We start from the raw sequence: 20,613 nt of genomic DNA on the forward strand, positions 1-20,613 counted from the left end.
TATAAATATAATTGCGAGTTAATCATTGATTGTTATGTTAAAGATAACGCTATTATTTTTAAGCTAACAACTAATCAAAGCACAAAACCAAATATGGTACATGGTGATAATAACGGATACAATAAACCGAAAGATGACTTCAGCGTATTTATGGATTTCATCTCTCCTATGCTAAAAAACACCATTAATGATTTTTAGTTTATAATTACATTAGGCAAATGTAGAGCTATACAAAACATAAAAATTAAATCAGTAGTTTAAAAATTCAACAGCGTTTTTTTCTTAATTACAAACGCGAAATTAATTAATTACAAAAGAAAAATCTTTTTTTTTTTTAAATATTTCCTACTGATTTCTTTTTTTCCCTAGCAATTAACACTTCGCTTGGCAACCTGATAAGGTGATAAGGATATGTCTTATCAACCTGTTTCTCCCACCAACAAATTATCAAGTTAATACTTCAATAAAAATATGGCAATCCAAGTTGACGCATTTTACTATCTTCGACAAATTATATTACTTAAATTAATGCTTTAGTTATGAAACCAATTTGTATTTACGCATTAAATAGAAAGGTCTAAAAAATGGTTGTGCTCTGCCTATTAGTCACATTCCTCTTGGGTGTTAATCTTTCGGACCAAGTTTCTGTTCAAGCTAAAAATATTACTGACATTTTAGAAGAACAGAATGAAAACAAATTGCAACCACTTACTAGTGATTCCAAAAACATAATTGGATTAAAAAACGAGAGTTATTATGAACAGGGTGAGTACTTGTATTTTACTTTTAATCAACAAAAAAAAAAAAAAAAAAAAAAAAAAAAAAAAAAAAAATATATATATATATATATATATATATATATATATATATATATATATATATATATATATATATATATATATATATATATATATATATATATATATATATATATATATATATATATATATGTAGTTAAAATCTTGTAAAAATAATAAAAACATAATAATATGTAGATAAAGATCTCAAATTAAAATTTAAGGGAATGAGGTAGAAAAACGATATAGATATCATTAATTTATAGTTATTGAAGAAAGCAGAACAGAAAACATCGGAAATCATTGCCTGATAAAATTGGAAATGTTTCACTAACACAGTCAAACAGGTTTTAGTATTTTAAGTTCTGAATCCTGCATTGGGTACCAGGACATATGGGTATCGGTGGAAATGAGCTAGCTGACGAAGCAGCACGGGCTGGCTCTAATGCAATTTTCTGGGGCCCTGAACCTGCGCTGGGAATTTCTCCCTCCTCATTTAGGGCAACCATATTCAAGCTCTACGGCAAGATCGCCCATGAGCAGTGGCGCGCTGCTGACGGTCAGAGACAAGCTAAGGAGCTGAATCGAGACTGTCCTAGTGTACGTCATAAGGAGCTCTTAAAGCTTAACAGAAACAGTATAAGGAAGATCATTGGTCTTCTTACTGGTCACTGTATCCTCAGAAGACACCTAAACATTATGGAAATAGAATCAAATTCTCTTTGTCGGGGATGTCATCTAGAAGAAGAGACATCACGACACATACTCTGTGATTGTGAGGTCTATTCTGCTCAAAGATTTGAGCATTTAGGACAGCATATTGTCAATGCCTGGGAACTGCAAGATGTTCCTGTGAGGTGCTTGCTGAATTTTATTTCAGCCATAGGGCTTTCATGCTAATCATGATTTTAGGGTTTGGGTACAATAGACCTCTGGTCGATGTGTCCTGCTCGTCAGAGCTGCCCAACCACTAAGTCTAAGTTCTGAATCTAGTAGAAACTAAAATTTCTGTATAAATGTCAGTTAATTTTGTACTAATTTGGCCAGCATTAATTTTATTAAACTTGCCTTTTTAGTTTTAGTGTGCAATTTGTTAGTTGCTTGCTAATTGTTTCTAAACGTTTCTTTAGTTATTCTTGTGAGTAAAACATTTTACACTCGACAATAAAACAGAAAATTTTTTCGTTTTAGTATTTCAAAACAAAGTATGTTAAGAGGTAAATATTAAATCTTCAGGATATTGCATCATGTATTTTACTGAAACATTTGTACAGACTTTAACTTACGGATGAAGTTAAATATTTTGTTCGTTCAACCATTTTTAACACACAACATCGTTTCTGCAACTGCAAAATTAAATTTGCTGCCATTTAGAAAAGTGGCAAATATTTTCACAAGTGTGTATAAATTTTGAATTAAAATATCGGGAATCTAGAAAAGGATTAGAAATTAAAAAAAAAAAAAAAAAAAGACTATTGAAATTAAACGGAATAGAAATTCTGCTTTATGCTTAGGAAAGTGGAATTTTCAATCTCACCTAGTTCTAAGTTTAATTTCAAAGGGAGTGCAACTGATTACAAAAAAACTATAAAAACAATGCGTTTTCTGCTTCTTAGAGTATTGTAACTGATATTTTGCTCGGACGTATGTAAACTTCTTGCCAAGGTAAACTTTATGGCTGAATTGTCAGAACGCAGTCTATTGCAATTTGCGCGCTTGCCATTGCAAAAATTCTGACACAATTGTTTCATAATTGTTTTCATTCTTCAGCGTCATCTGTCAACAATCTTTGTAACTAATTAATCCTGTAATTTGTGAAACAGAAAAAACAAGTTTTGAAATTGTATTTCGGTTCACAGAACATTGGGGATCAAATTACGGTTTTTTTTTTTCTTTAGTTTTTTTTTCTTTAGTTTTTTTTTCTTTAGTTTTTTTTTCTTTAGTTTTTTTTCTTTAGTTTTTTTTCATTTATTTCTTTTCATTTTTGTTTTTATTCTATATTATAGGTCTTACATACTCGCAGTTTCAGTTTAAAAAATTTCGTATCAATTTAAGGCAAAAAGTACCGGCATTTAGGGTGACGGTACTTTTAACCGTAAATTCAATTTTTTCTATTAAATTTTACAGAACAATAAATGTGATATACTGTTATTTTTATAGCAATATATACTGTGGAATTATTGTAATTTGCATACTGTAAAAAGAAAATTATAGTAAGGAAAGCCGCGGAAAATTATAGTAAGGAAATATAGTAAGGAAAGCCGCGGTCGAACGTTTAAGCCCTTTCACCTTAGTTTTACTTTTTGCGTATTTCGCCATACCTTGTGAGCATTTTATTCTGAAAAAAAAATTTAACGCTAACATAAAACTCATTTATTCAACGATAATTCAATGTAAAAAAGTAATTTTATTTATTAATTTATTTAATAATTGCTGGCAGAGTTTAGTTGCGCTGTGGAAAATGCTTAGCAAGTATAATGAAAAAGTCATCTTTGAACTAATCAGAACTTTAATTAAGCAAGAAAAATCATAACTAAACTTAAACATAATAATAGAAAACATATCCTCTCCATAACATGTGGTAACGAATTCAATACATACAGTCATGAAAATCAAAAAAAAAAAAAAAAAAAAATCCAATCTTGATTTGTTATATATATACAAAATAACAGCTGCATAAAGCTGCATAACACAAAATTAATACTATGCAAATTCTGTCTTTAAATTATTTTTAAATGTTCGAACTCCCTCTTTCAGAGGTTTTTCGAACTCGTGATCTCTGACTCTTACTCGAACCTTGTTCATTGAAATTCATAGTCTGACAATATTATCAAAAAAACACTTAGAAATGAAAAGTGTACAGATTTTACATTAATTTAAAGAATTATATGACAAAATACAAGTTTGAATAAAATCAGTTAGTTCGCTCTTGAGAAATACAATTTTAAGTCACATATTTAATTACATTAAGGAGTCATGTATTATTATCTTTTTACCGTACATTTTTTTTTACTGTACATTAACATTCATTAATTTCGATGATTCCATTATTTTATTTTCAAGAAATGCACAAAATAAATAAACGCATACGAAGATAATCTTTTATTCAAGTAAAGGAAACAAAGAAGCATTTTTTATTTCCTTCTTTAGCATGCACAATGTATTTTGCCCAAAATTTTCCATAAATCAAAGAAACCCCTCTTTTTACCGTTCCACATTTTGGGAGTACTTGCTTGTTTAGTTTGTTCGAATTTCAGGACGCAATGCTCCATCGACAATCAATTATTTCCCACAGTTGATTTTCGTATGTAATATCTATATTTAAATAATTCTTATAATAGCACGTATAGTTTGCGTAAATAATGCATTGCATTTTGCATACAGTAATCAAAATGAATCACTTTTTAATACAGATGTCAATAAAAGTAGTTTTACAAACAAACGGTGAATAAGTATTGAATTATTTTACATTCTTCAGATGAAAACTTGAAAAAAAAGTTCTACTGAACTTTTTTTTCAAGAATGGACCACAGTGTACGTAGTCACAATAAACTATGCAATTAGAGATAATCGCATTTCACTCATTAAGCCATCTCAATTTAATATAGTAACATAATCCTCTATACTTACGACTAATTACGCTCCCATTTTTCTAAAATTAGTTCCATGGAGATTACAACTTGGTAAGCGAAAACCCTTTTATCAGATCAAAAGTTATGTTGGGATTGTTTTATTTTCGGTATTTAACTTCGAAGATTCTACAGAAGATTATTTCATTCGGTATATATTTTTTAAAAAAAATCATTTCCTTCGAAAATCAAACTATATTTACTCTATACGTTTCAACTTCGTGAAAAATCTAAGTAATTTATGTGGATATATTTTTGTTCTAGAATGTGACTGTGGATTTGGATCAAGATCATGCTACTATAACTCATATGGAGTGAAAATTTGCGACTGCAGAACTGATTACGAAGAAAACAATGGCAAATGTGAACGTAATGACTCTTTGCTTTCTAATATTCTTAATCCATTCTACCTATTTACAATGTTATTTATAAAATTATGTAAATCATATCGACCTTTAATTTTATGAGAAGTTTTTATTACTTATGTATGTTGCATGATGAAAACTGGTAAGAATAAGTTAACAAAATCATTGGAGAAACTACCTGCATATAAAAACAGTATTTAAATTTTGAAATTTTTATTCTTTTAAATAAAATTTGCTTCAACAAAATTACATAAAATATTTCTCAAGTTCAGGCTTTTATATTCATGTATGGAATTTTAAGTTTAGGTTAAAAAAAATTCATGCAAGAATTTCGCCCGTCAGTCTAACGACAAAATCGTTATAGTTCATACAAATTGCGATACATTCAGAATTATACATTGCGAAACTTTACTTTAAAGGATAATCAAAACTATGCATTGCGAAACTATACGAATTGCGATACATTCAGAACTGCATATTACGAAACTATACGAATTACGATGCAGTCAAATTTATATATGGCAGAACTATACAAATTGCGATACATTGAGAGCTATACATTGCGAAACTATATGAATTGCGAGACATTCAGGAATACTCATGTTTTGAGTTTTGATGGAAGCGTACACGTTAGATCTATGAAGGAAAAGCTACCTACGGTATTTTTTTTATGAATTCAGCTTCGGATCACTAATAATTTCTAAGCAAGTGTTCAGAAAGTATCTAAGAGTTTTTATTCAGATAAAACAATTTAGTGTTATTAACAAGTTCAATATAGACGAATTTCACTTTACAAATTGCTATTAAAGCAACAAAATTAATTCGATTTACATTCTTTGGGAAAACGTAAAAAATGATATCAAAAATTTCTAGTTACATTCAATATGATTTTGCAGATACTTACGTACAAAATTTTTATAGTGTGTAACACTGCATAAATTGAAATATGTTTGCGGGAATATCTTTTTATATTCCTGTACTTCACTAACAATTATCGTTCACTAACAATTCACTATTAATTTTTTTTTATATTGTATTGAATTAAATAGGTTTAAAACATAGTAAAAATAAAAACTCTTATTCAACAGGGTGTTATTGTGGATTCAATGCTAGATCATGCACTTTCATAAATAACAAAAAAGTCTGTAGATGTCCAGAAAATTATTTACAAAACGACTTCGGCCAATGTATAGGTAAGTATAGTTTGGTTATAAATATTAGAATTAGTAGATGGGGAAAACAACGTCATATAATTCCATATACTATAAAAATTTTATATTTTTATTTGGTTTACCAAACATAAACTTTGATGTACATCTAAATGACTAGCTTCATGTGGGCTTAACTGAGCATTAAAATCACTTTTAGCTGAATATATAACATCCATATTTAAAAGTAATACAAACACAATTGTGTATTATATATATATATATATATATATATATATATATATATATATATATATATATATATATATATATATATATATATATATATATATATATATATATATATATATATATATATATATATATATATATATATATATAAACGGCACATAAAGAGCAGTGGTATGAGTTTTTCTTTTATTACTTGTACAGACTATTATGCTGAACTGTCCTGAATTCATACTTGAGGTATTTTTTGTGATTTGATAGCTGTCGGAAAAATTTTAAATTTTTACTAAAGTTCAATACATCAAGATCAATTGAAATCAAAGTGCTTCCGCGCAGGCAACAGCTAGATGGTGCATATTGCTTTAAACTGTGTTTGGAATGGAGGGCTTGAAGAATTAGAATATTTGAATACAACTATGCAGTGCATATGGCTTAGTTACCCTTAAAGTTTCTATGTTGCTTGAAACGTGACCAAGCCTGTGACCAAAGGCGGCTAGTTTAACTATAAAACAGAATGAAATGTGGTCTCCTGAGTTAGAAGACTCGAAGTTTCTAATTTTAGCCACGGCAACTGAGCACTTCTAGTTGCTTTTCAATTGCTTTATAGTTAATTGTATTATGGAATGGTCTTTGTACCATAATACAGTAGTTTTCATCTAATAATATTATATCTATCTCACAAATTTTAAGTCGCTAAGTGCCTGATTTATGCATCTAGAAACTTCTATTTGGCATGAATTCTTTAATGCTGTTTAATCCAATTGCCAGATGTATTCTTAACAAGCATCTTTTACAAAAGTCGTGCTCGAATTCTTTGTAGCAGCAATGTCATATTTCATTCACACTTTTTAGATATACTAGCCGTTTTTAATACGCAGCGTTGTCATCTTTCAAAATTATCTCGTACAACGAACATATAAAATTTAATGGTGACAAAGCCTAACGCAAAGCACAACTAAATTAAAATATTTTAACTCCTCAAGCCCTCCTCCAATCATATCAAGGTAAATAGTTTTGGTGCTTGAAAACATTTTAGTATTCGTTGAAGTGGCTTGATTAGCGTATACCATAAGTTGAAGAGGTTGGATGTTTTCACCATAAGTTTAAGAATTTACCATTCGTCGTATTGTAGTTGTCCATATATTATACCAGTATGATGTTAGGTAAGCAATTTTTTAACAAAAATCATAAATTGCTTAAAAATCAAATTATAATCAATAAAAATGCGCTCCAAAGTAAAATAATGATTCATTTTTGTGTACATATAAATTAATAAATTTAAAAAATGGTCCGGACGATGCGACTGTAGGGCTAAACCCCACATGACACCTTCGTCCACCAAGAAATCAAAAATGCAAGCGTCATGCGTAAGTTGAAATAGTTTTCGCCAAGGAAAGTTAAGGAATCCATATATTGGCTATTAATTGATTAGATTACCTTAACCTTATGCATCCAAATGTGTTGGTGGAAAAGAATGAGTGAGAAATATTAACGAATTTCAATGAAATCAACGCATTAGCAACCATATAACAGTTTTCGAATTTTATGCTAATGTGTTAGGTAGAAGTAGAGGGAATCTCTTAATACAAATTTTATTCTGCACTCAGTTTGAAGCTGTGGTATAAAAGGATTACAGATTTGTATTAATGATTTTTATTCATTAAAAAAATATTAAATAAGATAATAATTTGGTTTTTAAATATTAGGAAATATTTCATGCTTATTTCAAAATGGCAAATTCTAACACGTCAATTAGTTAATAATTAACGTACTTATTGCGTGTACTTATTGCGTGTACTTATTGCGTGTAATTAACGTACTTAAATAACGTAATTTATTGCGTGTTTAAATTAGCTTAAAGTAAGATTTGAAAACATAAAACGCAATTCTCTTTCTTACGAAAGTGCAGGATTCTCAAACTCTAAAAATGCAAATCAAAATGTTAGCAAGAAATAGACAAAACGGAAGTAAGAAACTTAGGCTGAGTGGCAACAAAATCGCACAAATCACCTTAAGTATGAGTTCGGGACATTTCCGCATAGAAGGTCGCAGATATTGTAAATTATTTCTATTTCTATCATGAGATAAGATAGAAAATTTATCCCTGCTTCATTATTCGAGCTGTAACTTGAATATTATATCTATGTTATTGCTCGTAAAAGAAAAACAACCGAACCAATAATTGTTAAGTCAGCATGTCTATAGCACCGTTTATCTTTAAAATTTCTACAGCCATTTCAATCAAAACAATCAAACAGATCCACACATCTACAGATCAATATGTTCGAGATTTGGTATGTCGATATTATATCGATATTAGAAAACGATGCAGCATCGCTCCTGCTGAAACGTTCAAATTCATTCCTAGTTTCGATAGATTAAAAAAGCCAGAATTCCTATAAATCCCGATTTAACTGGATTGGAAGATACATCGCTGTATTTCAATTATTTCGAGAAAAATAATATCTGATAGAAATAATTAGAATTTATAAAACTATCTATAATTTATGGGGGAACCTTCAGGTAATTAGGACAGATAACGGTCCCAGTTAATTTTAAAAAAGTGAGGTTCTGTAGCTTTAGCTAGTCGTTTCTTTTTTCCTTTTTTTTTCTTTTCTTTTTTTTCATTTCAATTTATTTATTGGAATGCAAATTTAGTGATATAATGAAGTTTTGTGTCCAATATGAGCTTAACGAATCGTAAATTGCCAGTTTTTTGTTGCATTTCTTTTATTTATAAATTAAAAATTGTTTTTGTTTATTTCATGGTAGAATGTGATTGTGGATACGATGCAATAAGTTGCCATTTAAAAGGTTTCTCTAAAGTATGCACTTGTAGAAAAGGATACATTGCTGAATATGGTAAATGCGAAAGTAAGTTAAGCACAATTTTATATACAAGTTACTCCTGCTAAAGATAATTTCTCGTTATCTATTAAAACAACAGTAATCTATTAAAATAATAATTATCTATTAAAATAATAGGTTGTGGTTTCGGTAATGCTGTATATTAGCTAGTTATTAGCATTTGGTTCAGCCAGCTTCGATGTAGGAAGTTTCTGACACCCAAATAAATATTTTTTTTTCAATTAATTTGCCTTCGTTATAAAATGCTATTCCAATTTCTGACATAGTACACACCATCGAGTTAGAGATTCCCTTTTATAGATTTAAACAGTTTCTCGATACAATTTTATGATATCTATTTCATGATAGACATAATTTTATAATGAATTCGTGTATCTCTTTAATCTCGTCTCGGTAAATAACTTTCATTTGATTTTTACGCATCATGGTGGAAGTGAGAATCTCGGTTAGATATTTAATTAAATAGTGTGTATATTATGTCAAAAATTAAAATCACGCTCCATTACGGTGCCTATTATTTTTTATTCGAAGTTTGCTTTATCAAATGTGAGCTAATTAATATACGAATAAACTTCCTAAATTTAGAGTTTTTATGCATTTTAAGTGGATTAATTTAAATTGTTTTTACAAAATTGAAAAAAGTGTTAATTTTTGTTAACTAAATTTTTAAAAAAAAATTTAAGGCAAAAAATAGTTAAATTTTGTTAAATAAATTTGTAAAAAAATTAAGCGATAATTTAAATATTTTTTTCCAATTTAATTACTAAAAAGAGTAAAAATTGCCGAAACAAATTTAAGCTAAGAAAGTTTTGCTCGGAACTAGATTTTTCTTGAACGCATTGCAACACCTCCAACCAAAATTGAAATCATAAGAATTTCGTTACAGCAATACTTAATTTATTTTGGATTTTCTTCGACTTCTGACAATTGAACGTTTCGTTTTGTGTTCATTCTACTGCTTATTACACTTTTTTTTTTTATTTCGTCGTGTGGTGCGTTAAGTAAATGAGAAATTTTTCTGACTAGCGAGTAAGGCTGACACATTTGTCCAAGTGAGAAGAATGGATTTTTCAATTTTCCTCTAATATCAGCAACGTATAAAATGACTAAAATGACGACATTCTTTAGAATGCCAGCTCAATGTTTAATATACCTTGTGTTTTCAGGAAAAGTATGAAATATCGAAATTACATATTTTACCCAGCCATGATATGTAGAAAACTTGTAAGTCAGTCATTTAATCAGAAATCATTCTAAAATATGAGTAATAATTTTCATCTTATACCTTGCCGGTTTTTTATCAGTCATTTTATAGTAAAACAAGTGAAATATTGTGTAGAATTCTATAAATAGTGCGTAAATATTAATCATTTTAAGTATCCCTCTCGATTTTATGAATTATATACAATACGACTTTAGAATACATTCTTTACTATACGTTCTATACAATATATTCCATACAATACAGTATATAGAAAGTCATATTTTGACGGTAACATAAACACTTGATAGTCGGACTACAAGCACAAGCGCTTGTTATGAAATAACATATCTGTCTGGGAAAAAAGTAACCGTTAATTTTGTGTTTTCATTGTAGCTTCGATGATACCATAATTTTTTTTTGCTGGCTGATTAATAATTCCGGATAAGGTACACCGATTTTCAATTTGCCATCGTGGACCATGCACTGTTTTAAGAGTTTTGAGCGCAATAATAACTGTAATATCATCCTCTTTGCACCACAGTTTCATTCAAAGATTAAACGAAATTACGTCATATTTCCTGTTAATTTATGCCATTAACATTAAATATGACGTACGATAGATTTGTGGGGTACAATGTAGGTACGATATAAATGCTGTTGCGTAACCAATTCAACGTAAAACCAATTTTTAAGGTGTATTTGAACCAAAAAATACAAATTGATTTTATATTTTAATTTTCACAACTAATTATTTTAGGAAGAAAAATATTATGTACTTGCGAAGTAACATTATTTATTTTGAAATGTTGCAGAAATTCATGTTACCTTTTGCTCCCGCGCCTAATTAATTCAAAAAAAGAAAGAGAGATGGCGCTGAGAAGTGTCATGTGTATGAAAAAGAAATAGGGAAAAAAATGTGAAAAAGGAGCAAGTGGTTGTCTTTTATGGTGGTAAAAAATACAAATTAAAATATGAGTTTTGCAATATGATTAAAGCCCGCAAAAATAAAAATGTAACACAAACCAATTGCATAGAACCAGCTAAAAAGTGTTTTCTGAATTACTATTGTTCAGCCTTAAACGCCTATTATTTTGGTTCATGTTAAGAATTAAAAATAAAGTTTAGAAAATATGTTTAAAATATTGGTATCGAAAACAGTTACGATAGTTTAATTTTAAAGTTATTTAGATTATTTTCGCAAATATACCTGTGACGTGCACATATTGCAAGTTAATTTTGTTTTTACAGGATGTGATTGTGGACCAAATAGCATTTCCTGTGAACTCACTTCTGATAAATATACCAGATGCACATGTGTGGCAGGTTACGTAGCTGAAAGAAGAACGTGGGAGATGGACGAAAACTGCAAATGTAAATACTTTTATAAGATCATCATGAAAAAAAATAGTAAAATAAAAAGTATACACGTTTGGAATCGCAAATAAACGTGAAAGAGAGGGGAAAGACGGTTAAGAAATCTGACAAGTCGCTTTAAGTAAGCCAAGTGTGATTTCAAGATCAAGAATACTTTTTTTAAAACACTTTCGAGCTTAAAGCTGCTGTCACAGACAATTTTGTATATCCGTCTTCCTTTTGCCACATATACTATTATTCCAGATAATCAGTAGTTAAATTTCTTTGATTTAACAATGGTTCGCTATATAACCTTATCATATAATCAGTCTTAAAGAACCTTTTTCAACTCACCTACCACCTCAACTAAACATTGCGGTTAGATTTTGTAATCAAAGGCTACTATTGAATTAATATATTTTGCTTTGGCTATAATAATTCAATATTAGAATGTACTCTTTTTTTCTTATGTAATCGTGTGAGAGGATGACGAGTTTGTATCTTTTCCTTATTTTGTCTTCCGGCTTTTAATTTTTTTTGTTGAAAATTTATGAATATTTGTCTTAAATTTTTTTGACAATTTTAATTATTTTTAATATTAAATTTTCAAATTTCATGATTTTTAAAATTTTATTCCTTGTTTCTCTCTCTCCCTCTTCCTCTCTCTCAAGGCATATTTGCATATTTTATATATATATATATTTTATATATATATATATATATATATATATATATATATATATATATATATATATATATATATATATATATATATATATATATATATATATATATATATATATATATATATATATATATATATATATATATATATATATATATATATATATATATATATATATATATATATATATATATATATATATATATATATATATATATGATATACCTTCACAAACTCATTTAACGTAATCCCCATACTCGAAGCACGATTTTGTCTTCCATCATCCTATTTGGTAAATGCACAACACAATTTGAATCGTTAATACCAACCGTTGTACCAAATCACACATTATCGATATATCTTTATTTTTTCTTCTTTACAGTACCTGAGGCTAGTGGATGGAGAATTGCAACCTATATCGAATCCGTGATTTTTGCCCTCATCATCATCGTGTGCACCATCATCATTTGCTGCAAAAGGTATCCGAAGAAAGCCTAATTCTAGAACTTACCATATGATAACTTTAAACTTATTTGACGTTGACAAATTTTATGCAATATAAAAGAAATGAATGAATAACATTGCAGGCATTTGTATTTTAACTGACGTTTATATTTAATTTTTATGTTTAATATATTTTTTACTTAATGAAACAGCTTCAGAAAACAACTATTCTGAAGATCACAAGAAAAAGTTGGGCCAATTGTTTTAATTTTTTTAAAACATATATAATGATTTTTTTAAATATTTAAGCTATTTGTGCTTTCTTAAACCCAGATGCGATAATGGCAAGATAGAATACATAGTTTAAAATTTACACTTTTCTTATAGTTTAAGACAGTTAACAGTTAATAATAATGCCTTTTTTTTCTCAAAAAATCTTTAAAAAATATCTTAATGAGGGAGGAAATGATTACAATAACAATAACGGAAAATATTAGATAGGTTAAAAACTGGGTTGCCATAATGGTAAAAGAAACTTAATGGTAAGAAAGGAAACTTAGAATAATTTTAATAACAAAGCGGCATAACCTGCTTCTTAAAAATTTCATCGGAAAAATTATCTCGTTGGCTTCCAGCTTACTAGTCAGTATAATTTCTATGAATCGGAATATATTACAGTCTCTTTTTCGATATTTTCCTTGATTTCCAACTGCTTCTCACACCATTTAACTGAGGTTAATTCTTCGCTCCAACAATAAATAAACTTTTCAAAAAGCTCAATTTCGATTACTGCAACCAAGTGCATTTACGGACACTTCTTTTACAGTGGACAAGATGAAGGGTTGCAACGCCATTGAATCTCATTTTCGATGTACAATTTCATTTCATGATTCTTATCAGAAATTGCGATTTCAGCCAAAACGCCTTTCTCTTGAAAGAACCTGACAGCTTCTTTCTCTGTTTTGGGCAAATCCCAAATTTTCATTGCTTTTTGCGTAAATTTTTCGCATTAAGAAAAAGACGTGACTGATGAGGGGGAAATGACAGCTTGCTTTGAAAATGTGGAGACAAAAGGTTACCAGAAGCGAGATTCCGTTTGACTTTGGATGCATCATTATTAGCGGCTTTATCACCTGCTCCGGTATAATGGAAAAGTACCAAATATTTCAAGCATTTCATTTTTTTTTAAAGATAGCATTTGTGATGTTTCTTATCTTCCAATCCATCCAATCAAAAAAGAAGTTTATTGCACGTCTTTCAATGTCTAAATATATTTTTAATTTTTATGTCAGATTCCCTCATTGGGTGCTTGCACTTCGAGAAGAAGATCCCAAAAAATACCGTATAGCACATCGAAATTGCTTAAATATAATTTCTTCTCATCTACGTCTTTTTATTATTTTACCTAATAATAGGGGAAAATATTTTGGCTTGTAAGGTATACAATGTTTCGCCTCATTTTTAAGTATCTAATTTTACATGGCAAAATAGAAAATTTGAGCGAAATCGGTTGAATAGCTCCTGAGAAATTAAATTTTAAAATAGTCCGTTATTTAAAATTTGATTTCTCTTGATTTATTCAACCGATTTCGTTCAAAATCTATAATTTTTTCCATGTAAAATTAGATACTTCAAAATGATGTAAAAAATTTTATACCTTACTTTTCAAAATTTTTTAGAATACATTTCAAATGCATTTCTTACAGAATACATTTTTAGAATACAGTACATTTCAAAACTTAAATAAAATAATAAAAAAGGATAAATATTTACTAAAATTTATTTTTTGCATGGAATTATCTTCGGATAAATGAATATTGTATTTGTGTGTAAGAAATTATTAGTTAACTCAAAAAGTTCTCGAGATATGGTAAAATACTCGAAAAATAAGAATAACATGAAAAGGTCCAAACCTTTTTTATTTTATTTTTATAACCGTCGTTGAACAGCCGACCCAATTTCATGGATTTACGACTACTTACGTTCCACTCCGTAGCCTTTTAATTTTGAACCAATCCAGAAGACAAGGAAACTCCTGGATCAGTACCCCCAGAGGTATTGATTTGTTGGGGGAACCTGGAGGACTTTGAGACTCGACAGAATTAACGTGCATCAGTCACCATTTACTACACGGGGAGTCTTCGGCCGGCGAGGATCGAACCCACGACCTCTTGGATATGGGCCCAGCGCCCTACCGACCAGGCTATCCCGGCCCTGGTCCAAACCTTTGACCACTCTCCTGACCAAACTATTAGGACTATATTTTCCAGATTGCGGCTACATCCTATATTTTGGACATCAAAAATCGGAATCCGCAGGAAAAAAGGTTCAGTGAAAGTATGTTTTTGAGTCTGATTTCGTTATTGTCTGTACTAATTAAAGAGTAAATTTGAGGTCACCCCCTTAAGCCAGTATGATTGAGTCCTAAAACGGGAAAATTCGATCATTAGGGATTAAACGATATTCAGCGTGGTTCGTTTTTTTCCGCTTTGTACATTACCACCATAGTCAAAATGAAAAGTATGGAATATATTTATAAAATTGTAATATAAATTTCCATTTCTTTTTCAGAGAATCTGATTAGAAAATAAGTTTGCTTCAAGAATGTCCTTTCACTACCCGATCTGTTTGAACAACTAAGAAACTCATATTTGTCTAAGACACAAAATGCAATAAATTATTAGAAATAAGAAAAAGGATTTCATTTCTTTCATTTTTTTTTCTTCTTAATTTTGTTCATTCTCAAAAGGTTACAGTTGAAAAAGAAAAAGCGCAAGAACACTTTTCATCAGCTCTCATGATAAGTTGCTGAGACCACTAACAATCGCTGTACCATTTTCAATCAAAATGTTAGAAGTAATATGATAAAAAATAACAATGCCAATGTTATTCGAAATAACACATCTTGAACTACAAATAATTTTTCATACGGTTTTTTTCCTTCTCATGGTTGCCTGGCTTAAAGTATCAGATACGCTTCGCATCTCAGAGAGTGTAAGAGTAAATCTACTGCAAACGCTTTTCATTGACTGAAGTGGGGTTAAGTTCCGATTCAGGTAAAGTATAACAGAGAATAAATCTACTGTAAGCGTTTTTCATAAACTAAAGTGGGATTAAGTTCTGATTCAGGTGAAGTATAACAGAGAATAAATCTATTGCAAACGTTTTTCATAAACTAAAGTGGGATTAAGTTCCGATTCAGGTGAAGTATAACAGAGAATAAATCTATTGCAAACGTTTTTCATAAACTAAAGTGGGATTAAGTTCCGATTCAGGTGAAGTATAACAGAGAATAAATCTAATGCAAACGTTTTTCATAAACTAAAGTGGGATTAAGTTCCGATTCAGGTGAAGTATAACAGAGAATAAAGACAATATTTCACAATTAAACAGATCCCCCGACGCATTTCGGAAAACATTGAAAATATTCATGACATTTTTATTTAAACCAATAAAAATAATAGTTACATCTAAACTCAGTACAAATCTCAAGATAAATTTCTCGACAACAGGCGTCAGCTGTCCACAGCTATGAAATATTAAAGGTGAAATTATTCCTCCAAAAATAGCCCTTTTCAAAAAATTTACATTTCTCGTTTTAGTTTAATCAAAACACTGAATGCAAATATGTTCTCTCCTTTTTTTTACTTTCATTTATTTAAGTATTATAATTTATTATTTTTTTTTTTTAAATTTAACTTGTGACATGAAGATATAATAAATTTCGCAGGAAAAGTAACATCATAAAAATGTTCCGAAACGTATTCCTCAAGGGAAAAAAAAATTATTATTTAAAGTAAAGCAACCTCTGGAAAAAATATCTGTCTGCATCCCTGCTTATAGAAAATCTCGTATGTTATTTTTTTGTACAGCTGTGCGTTGAAGATAATAACAAATTTAAAAATATTCCTACATGATAATACGTAAACATATCTAAAGAAAATATTTAAAAAATACCCTCTTAATCGCCTAAGTCCATTTTACAGTTCTAAGTCAACAACAGAAATATAAACTGTAAAAAAAAATATATATATATATATATATATATATATATATATATATATATATATATATATATATATATATATATATATATATATATATATATATATATATATATATATATATATATATATATATATATATATATATATATATATATATATATATATATATATATATATATATATATATATATATATATATATATACACTAGTGGGCTCCGCATCCTGCTCGCTACCGCTCGCCAACCCCCGATAATTGCTACGCAATTGCATTTTTGTTTGCTTCGCGAACAAAATTAAAGTCGTCTTCCTGGAGATTAGCTGACAATTTTTCTGCACCTACATCACATAGAGAGAATATGATAGGATTGTAAAATGTCAGAGGTGCTTATTATCAGCATAATTAACTTATATAAAGCAATCTTAATACAAACAATATTATAAACTTATATAAAGTGAGGAAGCAATATTATTTAACACATTACTATAGGGCATTAGCCGGAGATTAATCTCCGTATCCGAAGCACGCGTGTCAGAGCCTAATGGCTATATCACACGAGAGAAAATATGTGCAACTGCAAGTGTAACTGCAAGTGTAACGCATTTCTTGGATTAAATTATTAAAATGTCCCTGCTCTTTTCTTTTAAGATTTAACTCTTTCACCCATGAGCGCTGATTTGTTTTCAATAATTGTAGCAACTGAATTCTACGATGCAATAGTAATTTTTTCATTTTTTCTTATCCATTTTAAAATACACTAATATAAAATAAAAATAACAATTAATAAGTACGTAAAATTAAAATGAATCTTTAAATGAAATTTAGAAATTAAAATGAAAAACAATGTTAATTTTGGCAGATTAGAAGAGATCGTTCGAAGCATCGAAACTTGGAAAATACACGAGAAAAAACAGGAAAACAAGATTCTGAAGAAGAAGAAGAAGAAGAAAAAAAGAGCGCTCGCTGTTAAATGTCTGTTTTTGCGCATGCGCGAACATGGAAACGGGTTTGTTGTATCTTGCGGTGTGAAGGTACTTGAAATCAGGTGCAACAGATTCACTGCAACAGAGGAGAAAAATCGTGTTTCGCATCGTTGTTGCGTTCGGTGTGTAGGCGCCTTAAGTGCAACTGTAAGTGAAATTTCTCCAAAAATTGCTCGTGTGATATAGAAATCACGGTTGCATGAAATATCTGCAACCGTTCAGGCAATTTCTTTCATGAACCAATCAGATCGTTTGCTTTTATGACGTTTCAATTTTATGTGATGACGTATACAAATGTAAATAAAAATGGCGGCGACGTTGGTGAAGAGTATGATCGGATGAAATTTTTTTATAGACGAAACGGAACAGTTTTTTAGTTTAATAATAACATTTTCTTTAAAATCAAAGCATTAAAAATACTTTCACACGATGAAATAACCATCTCAATGCAGTTGATGTACTACCATAACAGGAACCTGCACATCATTTTAGTATCGGTGAGTATAGTACACTATTTTCTAGATAAATTTTCCTTTAAAATATTTATTTATTTTAAGCTAATAAAATTAAAACTTATTATAATTTGTTCCGATCAAAGTTTTAATTACTTTAAATGGAAATAATTTCTATTTTTATATATGTAAAGATTTATACTGGCTAAAAGCTTTACTTTGAAATATTCGCCAAGCAACTCGCCAAACTTTGTTACATTATTATAACATAAAATATAATAATGATTATATTTCTTTATTTTCAAATTTTAAACTTTATTACTGTTGATTGTAAAAGCATGTGTCCGATTACTTGAAATTTTTTTATTATTATAATTATTTGTGAATTAATTATTTTATTCTTCCCTAAGAATTCTTTTAATTTTTGAAAATCTAAAATGCAAATTTCCAATCTCCTTGTCTGTTTCTACATTCATCCCCTCAATTCTTTTTTTTTTTTTTTGTGTGTGTGATGATTTACTAATGATACTTTACTTTTTATTTATACTTCACATTTATATTTTGATACTTAGCTTTTCAACAATGACAGTAAGTATGTAAGTGTACCTTACTAATTTTTCAATATACATAAATTTTTAATAGTCTTCGATCATAAATACAATCTATTTTTCTTAAATCAAATTTCAATCCAAACATAAGAACTACAAAACCAAATATACCTGCCATATTTCATTAGTGTATAGAATAATCCTAGAACTCTAATCAAAATATCTGTCAAACTTAAAATAAGTTTAAAGGGGATACCTAAGGACTTAAATGATTTCAAATTAATGGTATTTAATCTCTCTTATTCTAATAATGTGTTGGTAAAATTTTATCATGAAAGTCATTTCTTTCTTTTATTTCAGATATTTCGTATAATCCTGTAAGGTTTGTCTGGTGAAGAAGGAAAGAGATGCAATACTGTTTTTATGAAAGAAATTAAAAAATAAGAAATGAAAATGAATAATGTTCTAAATGTTTCACTTGACAATAAATGTTTTGTTTTTTTAATTGATTCTTGTATTATTTAAAATGCAAAACAAAACACGTAAAAGTCAGTAACAAAATAATATGATACATAAAAAGTATGTTCTTAATAAAATATTGTTGTTGTTTTTTTCATAGTTATAAATAAATTTTAATTTATATACTGTATATTACAATAAATTTGTCCTAAAATAAATCCTATAATTTTTAATTAAATTATCTCATATCAATAAAGAATGTTTTAAATTTTACAATAATAAATTGTAAGTATGACATTGAAAATCCTCTTATATTTAAAAAAAAATTTTACTAAGAAATTGGAAAAAATAATGTTCATATAAGTGATATTCCTGATATGCAATGTGTAAATGAATAAAATTGATGATCCCTTAAAAACTAAACTAAACTCAGCGGCGCGACAGTCCACAGAGGGCCAAGGCCTTCTGTGCCCACCTCAGTTTTCTTGTCCTTTGGGCTCTGGGATGCAGGAGCATTTGTTCCGGTTAGGTGTTCAGCCATACGTGAAACCCCCAGTGTTTAGCTCCCAAGTATGCTTGGTACTCATTTATCGACCCACTGAAGGAATGAAAGGCTGAGTCAACCTTGCTCGGCCCGAGGATCGAACCAGGGACCTGTGGCACGACAGCGCGAAGAGCTACCGCTCAGCCACCGGGCGTGATGATTCCTTAATGCAATGTAAATTAATTTGATGACAATAAAATTCTGACACATTGTAGTATAGACAAGTATAGACATTATTTATTATGTATTTTTTAGACTAAATTAAAAAAAATAGAATTGATTTGATAGAACTAATAGTTTTGATGTTATAAATATTTTATGAGCAAAAGGAAAGTCAAAAATTGTATATTTCATACATTAAACCCTCATTTCTTCTAAAGAATTATTTCAAAGGACTATGTTTTTTAATTAAGCTTAAAAAATTAAATTTGAAGAAATGCCTTACTTGTTTAGATAGCAATGTCAGTTGCATAAAATGGTGTAAGTCATAAAATTGTCCTTTCTACACATGAAACTTTTATAAATTTTCGAGTAGCTAAACTATTAAATCAGACAGCTTGTTTTTATTCTCATTCGATTTAGCGTATACATAGATAACGATACCGCACTTGCCTTGCTAGCATGTTAGATAATAAATATATATAAATAAACTATGCTTTTACAGGGTGCGGAGCAAAATTCAACAAAAAATAAGCAACTTTTAAGAACATTTTAGGCACTCAAAAAAAATTTTTAAGCACTATGTAAATTGACAAAATGCAAAATAAATCTCAGACTTCACATGATCATGATAAAATAACTAGAATTTGACAAAGAACTCTTTTCTTGATTATATTAGCCATTAAAAAATAATCAAGAGATTTTTCGGTTCGATTTCAG

The 20,613-nt window shown here is 29.0% G+C and overlaps 1 protein-coding gene across 1 annotated transcript; it reads left to right on the forward strand.

Moving 5' to 3' along the window:
- The first annotated feature begins 447 nt into the window (after nt 1-447).
- Nucleotides 448-15,438, forward strand: LOC107453958 (uncharacterized). Its single transcript, XM_043053956.3, has 7 exons — nt 448-765; nt 4,691-4,795; nt 5,880-5,984; nt 8,961-9,062; nt 11,509-11,631; nt 12,681-12,777; nt 15,314-15,438. The coding sequence occupies exons 1-7, from the start codon at nt 585-587 to the stop codon at nt 15,324-15,326; spliced, it is 726 nt and encodes a 241-aa protein (XP_042909890.2). The 5' UTR covers nt 448-584; the 3' UTR covers nt 15,327-15,438.
- The last annotated feature ends 5,175 nt before the right edge of the window (nt 15,439-20,613 follow it).

Source organism: Parasteatoda tepidariorum, chromosome 2, assembly GCF_982258835.1.
Source record: "Parasteatoda tepidariorum strain Cologne lab strain chromosome 2, Ptep-v5.0, whole genome shotgun sequence".
Lineage (NCBI taxonomy): Eukaryota > Metazoa > Arthropoda > Arachnida > Araneae > Theridiidae > Parasteatoda > Parasteatoda tepidariorum.